Raw genomic sequence first — 18,381 nt, 5'->3', positions numbered from 1 at the left:
CCAACACCCTGCCGGTGCCTGGGCGGCCAGGGCGGGCTGAACCCAGCCAGGGCGTCTGCGAGGGACCCACCCCCAACAGGCCTCTGCGGAGCTGCGTCCGACCACAGGAGCACCCCGAAATCCCCGCTGCTAAGCCACTGCACAAAGGCGTTTTCTGGAAGAGAAAGGAACTGTGTGGCGTGGGATGAACAACTCCCCCACAGAAGTGAGAAAACCTTTCGGAGTAAGAGTAAGAGAGACACTAAACACTGCTCGTCCGCCAGAGACGAGGCCGAGCGCGTGCCTGAGTTCACGCCCAATTCCCACGGCAACCCTCCCAGCTACAGACACTGCGATTAATCATTTGCCCGAAGTCAGCCAGACGAGAATTCCCACCGAGGGAGCCGGGCGTGATACCCACCCTCTTACCCAGCGTATTCCATAGGCCCTGTTTTTTATATAGATTTTTATTGATTTCAGAGAAGAAGGGAGAGGGGAGAGAGAGAAACATCAATGATGAGAGAGAACCATCGGTTGGCTGCCTCTTTTAACACCCCGACTGGGGACGGAGCCCAATCCGGGCCTGTGCCCTGACCAGGAACCGAACCGTGACCTCCTGGCTCATAGGCTGATGCTCAACCACGGAGCCATGCCGGCTGGGCGACCCTATCTGTTAAATGTGTGCTAAGCACCTGCTGTGTTTCCGGAAGTGGCTTCGGTGCTGGGGTCACAGAGTGGAGGGGGGCAGATAAGGTCACAGCCCGGGTCATGGAGGAGAGAGAACTACTTGGGGGGGAGCTTTCTTTGTCAGACACGCAAAACCCATTCGTTCCCGGGAAAGCACTGATGACCCTGGAAATACAAAAGTTCCCGCTTCTCAACGGCCCAAGGAAACGCACATTCCCACCCACAAAGACAACCGCCGAGGAGGGGAGTATCTGCAGCCCGAGGAGGGGAGTACCTGCGGCCCGAGGAGGGGAGTACCTGCGGCCCGAGGAGGGGAGTACCCGCGGCCCGAGGAGGGGAGTACCCGCGGCCCGAGGAGGGGAGTACCTGCGGCCCGAGGAGGGGAGTACCTGCGGCCCGAGGAGGGGAGTATCTCAGCCCGAGGAGGGGAGTACCTGCAGCCCGAGGAGGGGAGTACCTCAGCCCGAGGAGGGGAGTATCTGCAGCCCGAGGAGGGGAGTACCTGCAGCCCGAGGAGGGGAGTACCTGCAGCCCGAGGAGGGGAGTATCTGCAGCCCGAGGAGGGGAGTATCTCAGCCCGAGGAGGGGAGTATCTGCGGCCCGAGGAGGGGAGTACCTGCGGCCCGAGGAGGGGAGTACCTGCGGCCCGAGGAGGGGAGTATCTCAGCCCGAGGAGGGGAGTACCCGCAGCCCGAGGAGGGGAGTATCTGCAGCCCGAGGAGGGGAGTATCTCAGCCCGAGGAGGGGAGTATCTGCAGCCCGAGGAGGGGAGTATCTGCAGCCCGAGGAGGGGAGTATCTCAGCCCGAGGAGGGGAGTATCTGCGGCCCGAGGAGGGGAGTACCTGCGGCCCGAGGAGGGGAGTACCTGCAGCCCGAGGAGGGGAGTATCTGCGGCCCGAGGAGGGGAGTATCTGCGGCCCGAGGAGGGGAGTATCTGCAGCCCGAGGAGGGGAGTACCTGCGGCCCGAGGAGGGGAGTACCTGCGGCCCGAGGAGGGGAGTATCTCAGCCCGAGGAGGGGAGTACCTGCAGCCCGAGGAGGGGAGTATCTCAGCCCGAGGAGGGGAGTATCTGCAGCCCGAGGAGGGGAGTATCTGCAGCCCGAGGAGGGGAGTACCTGCAGCCCGAGGAGGGGAGTACCTGCAGCCCGAGGAGGGGAGTATCTCAGCCCGAGGAGGGGAGTATCTGCGGCCCGAGGAGGGGAGTACCTGCGGCCCGAGGAGGGGAGTATCTCGGCCCGAGGAGGGGAGTACCTCAGCCCGAGGAGGGGAGTATCTGCAGCCCGTAAGTCAGACCGAGGGCTGATTTCCTGAGAATAGGAGCGGCTCCTTCAGACCGGAAGACAAGAGCAGCGAGGAAACGAGGAGGCAATTCGCAGAAAACAAACACAAACGGGGCACCAACACATGCACAGGGGCTCATAATGACAGACACGTTCGCCGAAATGTCAACGAGACACCCGTCTGTGTGTTCCCCAGGCCATTAGTGAAGACAAGGTATTGAAGGGCGGTCTCTCTCTAGCCCTCGGCTAGCAGCATCCAGAGCGGGCACCCCCTCGCGGAGGGCACACCAGCAGGACACCCCACAACGTTAGACACACGCCCCCTCGCCCAGCAACTTCGTTTTCAGGGGTTTGCTCCGCATACAGAACGTTACACGTCGGCAAGGATGTGCGTATGCCCCTTAAATGGCAATGGCCAATAGTCACAAACTGGCAAGTCCATAGCTAGAATCCGCCTGGCAGGTGTGGACGGCCTCGGGGGGGGGAGGGGCTCACAGCGGCAGGACCTCCTGCCCGGTGGTGTGGGGCTGAGAAGTGAAGCGAGGGCCTGAGAGCCGATGGGAGAGGTCTCTCGGGAGGGCCACGGAGAGCGCGCCCACTGTGTCTGGTGACGAAGACACACAGGATTTCTGTACAGGCGCTGCCGTCGGCGCACGGTCCCGCCCGATGCCTGAGGACATCACCGCTGGGCTCCGTGTCCTCTCTGAACGGCTGGGGAACCGACAGTTCACGAGCAGTTGGGTCCGGCCCCTGTGCTCAGTGGTGGAGCGTCGACCTATGAACCAGGAGGTCACAGTTCGATTCCCGGTCAGGGCACAGGCCCGGGTTGCAGGCTCGATCCCCAGTGTGGGGCGTGCAGGAGGCAGCCAATCCGTGATTCTCTCTCATCACTGATGTTTCTCTCTCTCTCCCTCTCCCAGCTGAGGGGAAAGGCGTTGTTAAGCCTGTCCAGGGTACGGATGCCTCAGACTTGGCTTGGCGAGTTACGTGGATGGTGGTGAAGGCGGGAGAGATGTACCGTACTTTTCCGTGTGTAAGACGCTATTTTTTTCTAAAACCGTTAGACTGAAAACCCAGGGGCGTCTTATTCACGGAAGACAGCCGAGGAGGGAGCCGAGGGGGTGCGTAGCTGCCAGAACCTTGTCAGAGAGGCTTCCTCCAACCACAAGCCTTACTGTTACTGACGTCAGCTGACGCCGTGATCGGAGGTGGAGGTGGAGAGTGTGCAGATGCAACAGGGACCGGAGCGTTCTGAGCCCATAAAGACGTCAAAAAATAAAAAGATAAATACCGGTAAGCGATTGTCTTACTCTGCAAAATTCAAACTGAATGCAGTCAGCTGTGCCAATGAGCATGGAAATCGAGCTGCAGAGAGACCATGTGGACCTCCTCCCACTGAGTGTGTGATCAGACAGTGGAGAAAACAGGAAGAACAGCTCCTTAAGATGCCAAAAAATAAGAAGGCCTTAAGAGGAAAACCAGCAAAATGTTTAAATTATCGACTTCTTCATTTTGGGTTGGAAAAGTGGGGGGCGTCTTATACACGGGAAAATACGGTACCTTAAGACATCCTCTCGTGGACTCCTTTTGGGACTAAATAATGCCGTCATGAGTAGAGACACCAGAACATGCCTAAGCCGTGTGCGTTACCAGGTGAGAGAGAGGAAGGTGCTGGTAGGCAGAGGCCTGTTTTATGATCTCCCATAGTTTTTCTCCGTGACCTTCAATTACAGGACGGACAGAAGGACGGCGGACGCACGGTCATATTCCGGCATTCACTGAGCTCCACGATGACACAATGTTGCTAAGGATTTGCAAAGATCAGACCCAGAAACACACCACTGACTGATTTGCATCTATTTTCCTAGATTAGGAGTAAAATGGGAAGGAGAGGTGCTAAAACTGTCTGAAGAGACCAAAGTGAGTGTCTGTCCCGCATTCAGACAGCACTCTAACAGCTCGCCCCACCCAGACGGTTGGGAAAGGAAACAGACCGACGTGATGGAAACTGAATGGATAGAGCCGTGGTCGGCAAACCGCGGCTCGCGAGCCACAGGCGGCTCTTTGGCCCCTTGAGTGTGGCTCTTCCACAAAATACCACGGCCTGGGCGAGTCTATGTTGAAGAAGTGGCGTTAGAAGAAGTTTAAGTTTAAAAAATGTGGCTCTCCAAAGAAATTTCAATCGTTGTCCTGTTGGTATTTGGCTCTGTTGACGGATGAGTTTGCCGACCACTGGGACAGGGTTACGGTGGAGGTGGACTCCAAGTGGAAGAGCCGGGCCCACCAACAAGGACAGCCAGAACCCGGACACACGATGGGTGCACATAACATGAGGAAGGCCATGCGTGTGAGTGGAAAGCATCCTCCTGTGGCGACAGCGTGCCGTGTGGAGGTGGACAATGTCATGAGGCCACAGAGTCCTCCCTGGGGCTGTCGGCGCCGTGCGGCCCGTGAGCAACTGCGTCTGACTCTGCCTTCCTGCCCCTTTAGCACCGACACGTCACCGATGCTCCACAGAAACACGGGACCCTCAGGCTTCACTCAGGAACACACGCCACATCAGGCTTCCTCAGGGACACGTGTGATACAGCGACACCCGCGAGGCGGCCCGGTGGCACCCAGAGCCCCTCACCCGGCTGAGTTGCCCGCATCCATCAAACTGTTCCCTTCATGGGCTTCCAGGGCTCGGGGGGGGGGGACTCCCCGAGAACACGGACACCTGTCTCCTGCACAGCACCCCCGACGCCTGGCCTCCTGGACCGGCGAGGGGCGGGCCCGCAGTCAGCCTCCGCTGACTAAACAAGCGGCTGGATTAACACATGTGCTTGTCTGTCTCCTGTCTGCTTACCATCCGGTTTCAGAATCACAGAGTCCTGCCCTCCGGGGGCTGACCGGCCAGAAAGCCAACTCCGCGCCCGCGTTCCGACGGCGCAGGCGGCCGAGAGGCGATGTTTTTTAAACGTCACGTAACTCAGGTGGATCAGAGGGAGCCGCCGGGGCCACGGGAGAAGAGTCTTCAGAAATGAACACAACAGCCAAGCCTTTCCCGCGACACCAAACCGCTGGGAGAGTCCGGGCCGAAGCCCAGAGCCGGCGCAGGTGGAGCGCGAGCGGCAGGAGGCCGGGACGGACGAGCTGCCGCGGGAGAATGGCCCCAGCGCCGGGACAAACGGGTGAGCGTGAGCTGACGATGACGAGCCAACGGGAGTCGAACAGATTACAGCGTGTCCTCGAGGCAGCACGCTGTGGCCTCGGCTCCACCATCGGTGCGGCCGCAGGTCCACATCCCTCCCCGCCCCCCCCCCCCAACCAGGCGCACGGACGTGGTCCCGCACTCACAGGGACACACGACTTCCAGCTACGGCAGCGGTGGGGGCTGCTCCTGGTGGGACAGGGAGCCGCAGTGGAGGGGACCGGTCCCGGCCCGGCTCTCGCACCCAGGACTTGCAAACCGCTCTGTGCCCACTCTGGGACGCGGCCGGAGCCAGGTGCCTCTGCAGGCTGGGGATGGTGCGTGCGGACAGTAACCGCCATTCCTGGGCTCATCCCGCAGGGGGCGGGGGGGGGGGCTGGGGGGGCCGGGGGGCGTTCGCTAAAGCCTCAAGTCCGCTATACGATGAAGCAGGTTCTCGAAACGCTTACGTTAAACATTTGACCGACTCGTTAGTTCACCTGTTTTCACTCATGTGGACACATCTGTGTCATTAAGTTTAACGTCAGAGAATAGTTTCCTGTGTTACTGTAACTTTAAATGGATACTGACCAGGTCCGGTAAATGCTCGCTCACCAGCCACCTACGTAAACAGATGCACACACGGGGCGGGGCCCAGCACACACAGGGCGGGTCTTTGCACACACAGGGCGGGGCCTTGCACACATGGGGCAGGGCCTTTGCACATGGGGGGCGGGGCCTTGCACACTCGGGGTACGTCAGGTCCTACTGCAGGTGGGGGCATCACGCAGGTGGTAAAACTCTGCAGAGGCTGCGCCACGGGACAGCAGACCGATTGCCCTGCGATGTAGCTTGATCACGTGCTAATCACGCGTACAGGCAGTGACCCTTGAATTTAAGCATGTAGATTGTGATTATAGATATGTAATATTCACTTACGTGGGAAAATTACTAGTGTTTTTTCCAACATATGGCCTATTCCCTAAAATTTGCTAAAAATAACAGTGAACTAATTTAAAAAAATAGCCTGTTAATTTAATGATAAGCAAATCTTTATTAAAAGCATTTTTAAGTTCACGTACGACACACGGACCGGAAATTCTGTCCGTTAAATGGAGGCCGCAAAGCGAGGGTTTGCTGTCCTGCGCGGGCTCCCTCGTTCTCAGCTCTCCGGCCGCTCCAGACCAGAAGTCACCGTGGGAAGTGGGCCCGTCTGATCCCTGGTGTTTGATTTTTGTTCCGTCAGCTACAACTCAATCAAGTTCGCAATTTAAAAAGCATGCCTGTCCCATTAATATGAATTATTGATCAACTTGCAGGAATTACAGTTTCTCAACATGAGAAGTCTACGACGTGAGTGACAGAAGGGAACTCAGAAGTCACTCATTCCGTGAGAAATAAAGGGGCGTCGGTGCCACCACAGGCGACTGGGCCCCGGGTTTCAGTGAGGCCTGGCTGAGCAGGCTCCTGGCCTCAGGGACGTGCAGAAGCCATCCCGGCCTGCCAGCCCCTCACACTCAAGACTGGATTTCAAACGTGCAGACCAGCAAGTCAAGAAACAGGGAAGCCCCGGCCAGTGGGCTCAGTGGTTAGAGCATGGCCCGTGCAGGGAAGGGCATGGGTTCAATTCCCGGTCAAGGGCAAGTACCTGGGTTGCAGGATTGATCCCCGCCCTGGTCGGGGGCGCATGCAGGAAGCAACCAATCGATGTGTCTCTCTCACATCCATGTCTCTCACTCTCCCCCCGCCTCCCTTTCCACGCGCTCTGAAAAAATCAATGGAAAACACATCCTCAGGTGAGAATTAACAACAACAAGATAACACAGTTGCGTTGAAGAGGAGCTATAAAACGGTGTCATTATCCTGTAATGGTTCTATGCTGAGCATCAGACACTCGCTCTAATGATGTCACGCTTTTGGAAGAGGCAAAAGGGACTTCACGTTGCTCATCTCGGACAGTCCCCCCCACAGCACCACCCGCTCAGCCTCACGTCGTCGAACACGAAGGCCACGGACACACCCCGTACAACACTGTCACCCCAACACGTCTCAGGCTCTTACACAGCATTCACCATCGCCGGGGAAAAGACAACCGAACCTGCACCATGGACTTTTCAACACCAGCTTGTCTCCTTCCTCAGTGTCCTGTTCCCGGGTATTTAATGGAATGGATTCCTCGTGACCTGCTTCACCTCAACTGCACATAGCAGAGGTCGGCAAACCGCGGCTCGCGAGCCACACGCGGCTCTTTGGCCCCTTGAGGGTGGCTCTTCCACAAAATACCACGTGCGGGCGCGCACGTACAGGGCGATGGAAACTTCGTGGCCCACGCGCAGAAGTCGGTTCTCGGCCTGGGCGAGTCTATGTTGAAGAAGTGGCGTTAGAGCACTCAAGGGGCCAAAGAGCCGCATGTGGCTCGCGAGCCGCGGTTTGCCGACCGCTGGCACATAGCAAGGATTCTGGCCTGAAGTTTCGCTGGGCAGTTTTTAAATATCCACATCATATACATTCTCCGAGAGGCTCCAATGATCTTACAGGATGCCATCGATTCTTTGAAAGTTTTAAAAAACTAACTCTAATGTCAAACAATTAACTTTCAAAAATGTTGCGCAGACATGTTAGGAGGTGTGTGTGAGAGGCATTGCAGAATCGATGACCTGGATCCACAAGGGCTGGAGATAAACACGCTATGTATCTATAGCCGCTGGTTTCAGCTCCAGGAAGTGTACTTACCTCTTAATTATAACAGAAAGCATAGATGGCCATTCTCAACAAGCACAGCTCATCCAGGTTTCGGTGTCCAAACGTTTTTGCAGCACACTTTTCCTAACCTTCTTAACGGACGCCACTTGTTGGAAAAGCGGGGAGACCACGCACAGCCCCTCCTCCTCACGAGCGCGGCTTCCGTCCCCGAATTAAAGCGCAGTGGGAGGTATTTGCAGTCCCATCCCGTTTTCCAGACCATAAGCTTCCAAAAGAGCAAGGCGACGTCTGTGTGGTTTGCCGCTGAATTCTGAGAACGTAGCCCAGGGCCTGGGGCAACGTGCGCATCGAAAGGAGAGAGGAATCCTGCCAAATGCCACAGGAGCCCCCTGCCTTTCGCAGAGAGCGGATCCGAATCCGAGAGAGCAGAGGGCGAGCGGCTCCCCAACAAGTGCAGCCAGCCAGTCAGAGCTCGCCCTGTGCCCTCCGGACCCTGGTACCATCTCCTCGCTCACACCACCCTCCGAGCCCCACTACTGAGGACCCCAAGGCACCGCTTCTGCTTCCATTCTCCGCTCCCCAGGAATCCACGTGCATTTCCTGAGCCCCCCGTTTTTCTCTCTCGCCTCCCGTCTGCCAAAAGGAAGTGTGTCTAGCTTTGCATCTTGTACACGGATCGCTTCAAACCATCCCACCCCACACGTGAGCCCCTGCGCCTCCACACGGCAGCTCACGGGTACAACACCAAGCGAGCTCAGGACGGCCCTGCCTCCCCGTTCTTGGTTTGGGTTCCGGTACGGCATGTGTTTAAGCACTTGCTTGACTTTTTTCATGTATAAAAACTAAGAGAAGGTAACAGTGAGAGACGGGGGCTGGGCAGCATCTGTCTAACACACCTGAGGACGAGGGAGACCCTCAGCCATTAGCCACGCGGGAAGCAGCGACGCTAGGGTCTCAGGCACACGCTAGGTCTCCTCTGGCTCTACGGGGGAGCAGGACACTGGAGAACACGTGTGAAAGGCGGGAAGCTTTTTCTGAAAACCAGTGTGTCACTTACAACACGGTAGTGTGTTGTAGGATTCCCGTCACAGCACCGCTGAGTACGGCCGCTCTAGTTATGGGCCCCTGGCCGATGGGCCCCTGGCTGATGGGCCCCTGGCTGATGGGCCCCTGGCCGATGGGCCCCTGGCCGATGGGCCCCTGGCCGATGGGCCCCTGGCTGACCTGGCCTCTTTCAAAGAATCGAATGAAAGCCGAGTACCGCCTTCATCCCAACAGCACTAAGTCCCCATCTATCTCTCAGAGAACACGGATGGCATAAGGAATTTTGGAAAAGCCAATCATGAAAAAAAAGGAGAGAATAATGAAAAGAGTGAAACAATGGCAGTCGACGGTAAACTGACTTTAATGTCCAAAGGCACGTTATATTCCTTACGTTATCACCGGTTTTTGTCAGGCAACATTAAACCCAACCCCGTTTTCCCCTTAAACAGTGATTAACACATACAGATTGGCTAAGCAAAATGTACTTTACACAGAACGCTAAGCATGTTGTATGCATGCATGCTATTCATGTGTGTATCTCATACTGAGCTGTGACCACAGGGGAGATGAAACCTCTCGGTCTCATCTATATAAAAAAAAAAATGTATTATAACCAAAATACCAAAATGTAATTCCAACAAACTGTGTTGTGAGTGACTATGCTGCCTGCCACCGCCTGACCACACTGAGCGTGATGCGCACCGACGCCCCGAACGGGCTTTCCACCCCAGATCACCTTCGTGCGAAAACCAGACCTCAGATGCTCAACATTTTCCACGCGCAGGCGGCGGACAGACGGGCGGACATATTCTTCTTCTCAAGGGCTTCCAAGCATTGCCTAGCCCGTGAGAGTGAAGGAGATGGTGTCCCACCGTCATTTTTAAATGCACGCATTCACCCTTCCGCCAATCTTCCGAGGAAGGGGAGTTCTAGACAGTCCTATGTGGATCTGGGTTTTTCTTTTAATGACCGAATTAAAAACCTCTGCAATCAGGCATGCAGAGCAGAAATGCCAACTGCAGGCTGTGCTGCCATCATCATGATCCCCCAAGACCAGCCGGCGCTGACGGCTGTGCCCGGGTCCCCAGGCGGCCGGGCCTGCTGCTTAATCATCAGCCCTAAACCCGGAGCCACTGAAGTTTTACAGGATTCCTATCTCCCTGCATTTCTTTCATCTCTAATAATCACTAAACTGGCATAATTACTCAGACTAGAGGTGGAATGTGATGCATGCTAAAAGCCCGAGCCGCCTAAAATTAAAGGAAAAAAAAGAGGCATGGTACTACTTAGTTTTCAAAGATTTATCTTGTGTCAGGCTTTTATGCCAAGAGTTGCATAATTATTTAAACCATTTAAAAGCTTTCCTTACACTATTTGATTAATACTATAACAGAGCTATTTAAATTTACTAATGTTAACTTTAATGTCTAAGTTATAATTGCTTTGTAATAACGCTGCTGCAGCAGGTTATTTTAAACCGGACAAGAACTCTCTCATTAGCACGAGCAAGGTGTGTGTAACCCCGGCTACTGTACCGTGTAATCCCCAAACAAAAACAGGGCCGTACTTCAGATCTAACCGAAATGGGATCACACTGCTTCATGCATTCCCCACTCCCACCTACCCCCCGACGAACGTCAACCTTTGACAAACACAACATGAGTCAACGGAGAAAAATTCAAATACATCTGAGAAAATGCTTTAGCCAGAGACCCTCTGTATCAAAACCTTATTCCATTCAAAAGCATTCTTTCACTTACGGCCTAATGACAACATTTACATTTTTAACAACCCATAAGGCCGCCTAAAGATGATACATGCACTGCAAGTCTTAAAATGATTTTTCTCTCTTAAAGAAAAAAAAAAATACCTAAAAACTCAACATGGTGTCTATGAAACCCAGCCATAAGGAATGTATTCTATGGCAACAGAAGTAATGACCCTAAGCCAGCCATGTGAGTTCTGTCAGATGGATTAATAAAGCGCAGTAATAGCAAAAACAGGCCTTTCATAAGATTCTTAGTGGATCGTGGTAGGACGGCTCTCTTCCACCATCAAAACTTCTTTCTCCGCGTTGCATGAATTTACCTCAAAATGAAAACTCAAGCACGTACGCTCCGTATTACATTTCAACTTCTGTCAACAAGTATTTGGCTAGATCGAACAGAGCAGCCAATTCTCACAGGCTTCCTGGAAAAGCAAAAGGAGGGGAGAAAAATGGGCCCCGAAGATGGGAAGAAATCTCCTCCAGGTACGCGGTAAGACCTGCGGGGACCCGCGTACGCAGGCGAGAAGGCCTGAGCCTAATTCTTAGAAGCAGAAAGTTGGAAGATGTTGTCATCGCTAGGAGATGCCACCGCTGTCAATAGCTGCAGGGGAGGTTAAGGCGGTGGGAAGACTCTGGCAAAGCAAAAGAGGAAAACTATTAGCAGCTTGCCTTGGAAAAAGCGGCTCCTCTCACTCCCTTTGTCATCTCACTTTCGCACGCACGCTTTTATGTTCCATAGCCTATTTTTTGCCCCCTTTTTTTTTTTTTTTTTGGCAGGATGACGAAAGGCCCACCAGCCACTCGTGCAACAAGCAGATGTTTGTGTCTGTGAGGCCAAGTGGAGCCCACGCGTGCGCGTGCCCTGCGCGGAGCAGACGCGCCGGGCGCGGGTTCTGGGGAAGACTCGCCGGGCCATCAGTCCTGGAACTTTGGACTGGCACGCGTGGGAGTCCCGCCCGCTGTAATGGCTGTTTCTGTGGATGCCGGACTGTCTGCTGATGGGGCTGTCATCGATGGAATGACTTCAGCGACTCTCAGCCGCATCTGGACGTGGTGGCGGGAAGCCACAGCCTCTGCCCCGGGCACCCAGGTCCAGGGGCCACTGTCCGAGGGGCCCGGACTCCACCCTGAGCTCCCGCAGCGTTTCGGGCGGCCAGGCCTGGCAGCACCCAGAGCCAGAAGCCAAGCCCGCGTGGCTGGGCGCCGCCCCACGAGCGGAGCCCCCTGCGCCCTCGCTAATGAGGAAGGATGCGCAGATCACACACACAGACCGCGTCCTAGGACTTCAAGACATTCACCTCGCTATCGGAACAGGGCGTCACGCTTAACCGGTGCAGAGGGAACTGTGGGGGAGAAGCTGTGCTGTGAGTTTTAATGACAAGGGAACTACCCTACTGTCTCCATGCCACTAACTGTGTGTGCACGTGGACCTCGGGCTGCTGTGTCTGTCTTTCCTCAGGACGGCGACGGTGGCGAGGTGGTTTTTAAGACGTAAAGCAGGTGGAGCTGGAACCTGAGCGAAGCGGACCTTCTTTGTGGTGGTTCTACGTCACCTGCCCACCTATCAGGAAACGTGTTCTGACTCGGAAAAGCGTTTCGAGAAGGCCCGCGGAGGTGCGCGTTTCTGGGAGGGTAGGGACCAGGCCAGCTGCCTGCCGTGGCCTCTGGGCGAAAAGCTCCCCAGGGCAGGGCTTCTCCACGGGAGAACACGGCCCAAGGGGTCGGCTTCCTGACGTGCCAAAGGCTCTGGGCTTAAAAGCCATCTGCCTCCACGTTGGCATGCTCTCCTTTACATCTCTCCTTGCCGCCGAGAGCTGAATTCCTGCCACTTCATTATATTCCTAAATAAATTACTTCTTTTAAAAAAAAAAAAAAGAAAAAAACACCTTTCTAAGTACAAAGGAAGGTAGATGGGAAAAAGGAAAAAGGTCACTCGTAAGTGTGATAACTGCAGACGGTGCCAAGTCGCCAAGGGTTCGCGGCTGTGGCCGCCAAGCTAAACAAGGCACTTCGGGGGCCCCTCTCCCCGGTTCCCACCGCCTCCCTCTCGGGGGCCCCGGCACCGGTTTGCGAACACCTTAGGGCCCAGATAGCCTAATTGTGTCTTGTGTTTAACTTGGCCGTTTGCATGTCTAAGAGCTCCCCTCCCTCCCTCCCAGCTTTATAACTTGGCTCTCGCCGAATATATCACACCTTTATGCAGTGGGCCACTTTTTCCTACTCACAGTGCTTTCTGGAGTAAATTTGAAGGGAAAAAAAAAATGGTTATCAGGTAAAATGGCTGGGGGGGGGGAGGGGGGGGAGAAACACCTCCTTCAGAGAAGCAACACGAGAGACAGAAAAAAGCGCCAGCAAGAAAAATAGAAATAGGTCACAATTGACCAATTTGATGCTACTGATTTGCTGCCTGAAAAAACAAGCTGACAGCAGAAATGTTCTCAGTCAGTAATCGACTCCAACGCCGTGGCTCCTTGCAGGCATCGAGATAAACACCCACCCGGTACGGGTGGGGGGACGGGGGGACGGGGGACGCACTGAACTGCCTGGCCATCCCTGCCTCTGCACGCTGGCCTGGCCGCTCCGTTTCATTAAGCAGGAAGGTTACCCTGAAGATTCGCAGCTGGTGAGGACAGAGGACGCGTCTGCGCTTCGCGTGGGAGCTGAGGATTGTGACGGGAGGGCCCCGAGAGGCAGAGGGGGTCCCAGAGTGCCCTGGCTCAACCGTATCTTACAGCTTCCACCAACAGAAGACACGGTGGCGGTCTCCGGTGCTCCCGGGTCCTAAGGCACGGAGGCGGCAAGGCGGCCGCGCCGGGCACCGTCCTTGGCAGCCAGAAGCCTGGCACCCCCTCTCAGGAAGGGGTCGTCCGGACAAGGACAATGAAGTGTGCTCCCAACACGAGGGCCCTGCACCGTTTTTTAAGTAAATACCGTGATCCGTTGAAAATACGAAACGTACGCAGACACCCCAAGTACATCCAACTTGGGGTGCAGTAGCCTTTCCGGGTGGTGATCCTTGCTAAGCATTTGGGTGAAAACAAACAAAGCCCCAAGCTTCACTGTCATCTGGTTGTCCTGTTGTTACCTGACTCACGTACGCTACGCCCCTGACAGGCGAGCTCCCGGTGACGGCGTCCCACGTGACAGCCATCCAGGAAGGCCTGCGCAGCCGGCCTGTGGAGGGACCGTGTGGGCGCGGGAGACCGGCGGGCATCGGGGGCCGAGCTCCGCGCCTGGGGGACAAGGGCACCGGTGCCAAGCGCTCCCCACGGCTCCGACACGCCGTCCCTCGTCCCAGAACACCGGCATTTTTGTCTCGGTTGCAAAACGACTGATCGGGTCTCGAAAAGAAACTTGAACCACGGCTGCCTTTCTACGGCTGCTCCTGGCCCAGGGTGCGCGGGCGGCTCACCGCTTATTCCGAGGCCAGAGCGTTGGTCACCGAGCCCTCCCCGGGCCTCCCTGTGATCCGTGTGACCTTGCAAACAATGCCGGGGCCGGAATGCACGTGCTCAGAGCACTCCTGAAACACGTGTGTGTTTCTAAATGGAGACCCTCCCAGGGAAGACGGAGAAACAAAAATAAGTTAGGAAAGGGCGAGGCGTTTAAAGAGCCACCTCGCGTGCCCTTCTGCTCCTCAAAACCGGCCCTCGTGCCCCAGTGCCCCCTCGGACAGGGCTCACCCAGGCCTGCACGTCTCCAGGTGGATGCCAACCCTGAGCAAAACAAAGCGGCCGCTCAGGGCGGCCTGTGCCGTTTCTATTCCTGTCCTCAGCGCCTCACCCCGGCTCGGCCAGCCCCCCTGGGGCCACGGCTCTTCTGGGAGCCGACCAGGCCAGCAGCTGGGCGGAGGACACCCCTGTCCCGTGCCCACGCCAAGGAAAAGTCATCTTTGTTTTTCACGGAAATGTTTTATTGAGAGCCTGGCAGCTGACACCCAGGTGCTGTGCTGGGGGAGGGAGTGCAGGAGCTGCCGACATGTGTGCGCCACAGGACAATGTACCCGAAGAACCCGCTGCCCGCCTGGCTCACTGCGACTTGCCATCTTTGCTTCTTCACAAACACGGCGCAGGCCTGGGTCCCAGGGACCTGGCCTTGGGGCTTCTCCGAGATTGACACCCCCCCCCCCGCGAATATCGCCCCCCCACCGGCTCCCTGGCTGCGCGCACAGCCCTGCGTGCAGAACACAGCAGCCCCCTCGGAGAGCGGGGCGCACGGCCCCCCCAGGCCACAGAGCTTCCCCTGCGGATGCATCCCCGAGGCCAGTGAACGCAGCACTCCGAGGCGGCGATGCGCTCACCAAGCCGCCCTACAAACTTCAATAAACTTTTAAAAATCAAAGGCCTGCCGAGGACTGAGGTTCCAGAAGCCTGCGCAGCCCTTTCCCCCCGCGGAGGGACCCCAGGGGGCCCCGCCAGCTCCTGGGAAGGTCTTCCATCCCAGGGCCCGGGAGGAGGCAGGGCCCGGACCTGCGCTCAGCAGGTCTTTTAAGGGCGCCCGGCAAGGTCCCCCCGCGCGAGGGGGTCCAGGGCACCCCGACAGCCAGACGCCCGTGCGCCCGTGGCGTTTGTCTGTTCACTGACGACTCCCGGGTCTGTTAGGCCCTGGGTCTCGGTTTTCCCGGAAAATGTGCGGCCCGCGTGGCTGTAAATCAGAAGGGAGTCGGGGCACAGGCCAGGGGTCCACGCCGGCCTCAGCCTGAAACTTCGCCCCAGCCCCGGGGAGAGGGGAGCCTCCGCCGCCAGGCCTCCGCCCGGCCTCCGAGAAGAAAGGGCTTTGTGTGCCCGGGGCCCCGTTAGCCGGTCCGCGCGGTCCGCACACCCAGGCCGGCCGGGCGCGCAGGGCGCCGGCGGCCACCACCCTCCCGGCCGGCGGCGGGGTGGGGACGGCGGCGGGAAGGGCCCCGGGCGGCCCGGCCCCCGACGAGGAAGGGGATGCTGCCCCGCGGGGACCCGAGGGCGGGGCCGGCCGCGCGGACCTGGAGGGACCCTGCGGGCCGAGGAGGGCGCAGAAGTCGCCCTTTGTCCTGCGCCTCCGCGGTCGCCGGGGCCTCCGCCGCCTCTCGCCGCCGCCCCCGTGCCTTCGCCCCGAGTCCGTGCCCGGCCTGCCCGCGCGCCCCCCCCCCCCCCTCCGGCCCGCGCGCCCTCCCGGCTCTGGGCCTCGGGGCGCCGGACCTCGGCTCCCGGCGCCGCCCGCCCCTGGTTTCCCCGGGAGGAGGCTCGGGAAGGTGGAAACGGAGGCCGAGGAGGAGGGAGAGGAGGAGGGAGAGGAGGAGGGAGAGGAGGGGGGAGAGAGGGGGGAGGAGGAGGAGGAGGAGGAGGAGGAGGAGGAGGAGGAGGAGGAGGAGGAGGAGGCCACGTGACGCGCCACATTCCACCACAGCCACCAGATCAATAACTTCAGTGTCCCCCGTCCCCCACCCGCCGCCGCCGCCGCCGCCAGTGCGTCCCCCAAACCCCCCCACACGCCACCCGCAAACTTCCCTCTCCAAGCGGGACGAAGGGGGGCCGGACCCCCTCTCCAAAGCCGGGATCGACCACAGGGGCGGCGGGCGGGCAGAAGGGGCGAGGGGGCGGCCAACTTTCCCGGAATGGCCCGGCGGGGCGCGCGGGGGGCGCGGGGACCGCGGGGCGAGGCGGCCGGAGCGGGGCGCGGGCGGGGAGGCGGCGGCGGCGGCGGCGTCCTCGCCCGGCGCGGCCGGACCTCGGGCCCCGCTTCTGCAGGCGGAGGCCGCGGCCCCGGCCCCGCGAGGACTGGCTCCGGCCCCGGCCGAAGGGAGGCAGCCCGCGCGGCGGCCCCTCCGTTCTCGGCGCGAACAGCCCAGAAACTTTTTCCTCCGCCCGGACGTCCTCCCGGGGCTCCTTCCTTTTTGTCTGTTTTCACGGCTGTGTGTGGGCTGTTTGTCCGGACCCGCTTCCCACCGCCGCCCCCGCTTGGGGACCCCCCTCCCGCCTGAAACGCACCCCCCACCACCACCACCCCGACCCGTCCCGCTCACCCCACCCGGGGCTCCGGGGCGGGGGCGCGCGCCCGCACTCGCACTCCCACTCCCGCGCGCACGCCCCGCGCCACGCACCCCGGCGCCGCTGCCCGCAGTGCCCCGCGGCCGGCCGGCCGGGGAAGGGCCTCCTTACCTTTGAGGGACCGCGGCTTCGCTTGCTTGCGGCGAGACATCCTGAAAGCAAACAGCTGGAGTTGTTTCAATTCAGCCCCGAAAGGGACGACGCTCCTCGTGGCCGCGCGCCCCTCGCGCCGGGCGCCCCGCGCCCTCCGCGGCCTCCCTCGCGCCCCGGCTCCGCGCTCCTCCGGCGGCTCCGGCGGCTCCGGCGGCTGCGGGCGCTCGCGCGGGGCTGGCGGCGGCCCGGGCTCCGCGCTCTGCACGGCGGCGGCGGCGGCGGCTGCACCAAACTTTCCCAGCCTGCGACCCCCACCCCCAACCTCAAAAAAAAAAAAAAAAAAAGAGGTAAAGAAAGAAAAAAGAAGAAAAAAAAAAACAGCTAAAAAAATACTTTGCAGGACAAGGTTCGAAGAGCCGTCAGATAAACTAGAGAGAGAAGATCCGTTACCAGGTCCACCTCCATAAAAAGGCACGTAGTTAATTCAAATAGAAAAAAAAAAACTAATCCAAAGAAAAGCGTGTTTCTTTAAAACCGCTTTTCCTTCGCAACAAAATCGCCCCCTAAAAAAAAAAAAATAGCGATGATTTGTTTACAAAGCGCGTCGGGCTCTTTTGTAGTTTGGGGGGCCCCGGGTGGGAACGCGCCCCGCGAGGCGGCGGGAAGGTCTGGAGGAGGAGGACCTCGCACCCTCCGAGGCCGAGGCGAAGGGGCGAGGGAAATGGGCCAAGAGGAGAAAATACTTTTTTTCCTCTCTCCCTGCCCCCCCCCCTTTTTTTTATAAAACCCACAGGAAAGTCATTAAAAAAAAATAAAAAGCCCGCACCCAGCCGGCGGCCCCGCGGGGGTGTGCGGGCTGCGTGTGCGCGCGGCGGGCGGCGCGGGGCCCGCGGCCGGGGCGCCCGGCGTCGGGGCGGGGGCGCGGGGCGGCTGCGGGCGCCGGGCCGGGGGCCCTAAAGTCTACGGCTGCCCGGCGGCGGCGGCGGCTGCAGCGGCGGCGGCGGCGGCGAGAGCAGGCGGAGGAGGCGGCGGCGGCGGCGAGCCGCGAGCGGGAGGAGGAGAAGGCGTGCGCCGTGCGCTCCCGCCTCAGCACCAACCTGCGAGGTCTCGGACTGCGCCGTCGCTCCGGTAGTCCACATAATAATGGAAAATGGAAGCAGGGCCCCCAAAGCCATCAGGATGGCTCCAGAGGGGGCCCCCGGCCCGCAGGGACTCGCTCTGTACGTAATCACTGAGGAAATCATTGTCAGCCCGCCCGCACTCGCACACAGACACGGGGCCATGATTAAAAGGCGAGCGCGCGGGGAGCGCCGGGCCCCGCCAAGACCCGGCCTGGACGCGCGGCCGCGCGCGCGGATCCGGAGCCTGGGCCGCCCGCCCGCGCCCCGCGCCCGCGCCCCGCCCGCCGCCGCCGCCGCCCCCGCGCCCCGCCCGCCGCCCCTCGCACCGCCCGCCGCCGCCTGCACACACCCGGCCGCCGCCGCCGAGAGGTTCCCGGGCTGCCGGGCGGACCTGGCTCCTCCGCCCGCTCCGCTCCAGACGCGCAGGCCGCGGCGCAGCGGAGAGCGGAAAGGTCCCCCTTCTGGCCGGAGGGACGCCGGCGGCGGCGGCGCGGCTGCGGGGCCGGGCC

General features: G+C 59.2%; 1 protein-coding gene across 4 annotated transcripts in view; it reads right to left on the bottom strand.

The window, feature by feature from the left end:
- ZNF521 (zinc finger protein 521) overlaps nt 1-18,056 on the bottom strand; it is a 275,000-nt gene extending 256,944 nt beyond the window's left edge. For all 4 annotated transcript variants that reach the window (XM_054723974.1, XM_054723972.1, XM_054723973.1 and 1 more), the window contains exons 1-2: nt 17,849-18,056; nt 16,770-16,810 (exon numbers count right to left, since the gene is read on the bottom strand). In XM_054723974.1, coding sequence (XP_054579949.1) covers nt 16,770-16,809 — 40 coding nt within the window. In that variant the 5' untranslated portion in view covers nt 16,810; nt 17,849-18,056. The remainder of the gene's footprint in view (nt 1-16,769; nt 16,811-17,848) is intronic.
- Between the last annotated feature and the right edge of the window lie 325 nt (nt 18,057-18,381).

The sequence above is a fragment of the Eptesicus fuscus genome, chromosome 12 (genome assembly GCF_027574615.1).
Source record: "Eptesicus fuscus isolate TK198812 chromosome 12, DD_ASM_mEF_20220401, whole genome shotgun sequence".
In the NCBI taxonomy this organism is placed as follows: Eukaryota; Metazoa; Chordata; class Mammalia; order Chiroptera; family Vespertilionidae; genus Eptesicus; species Eptesicus fuscus.
Note: the sequence above shows the minus strand (reverse complement) of the source record. Positions and strands in the feature narration are given on the sequence as shown.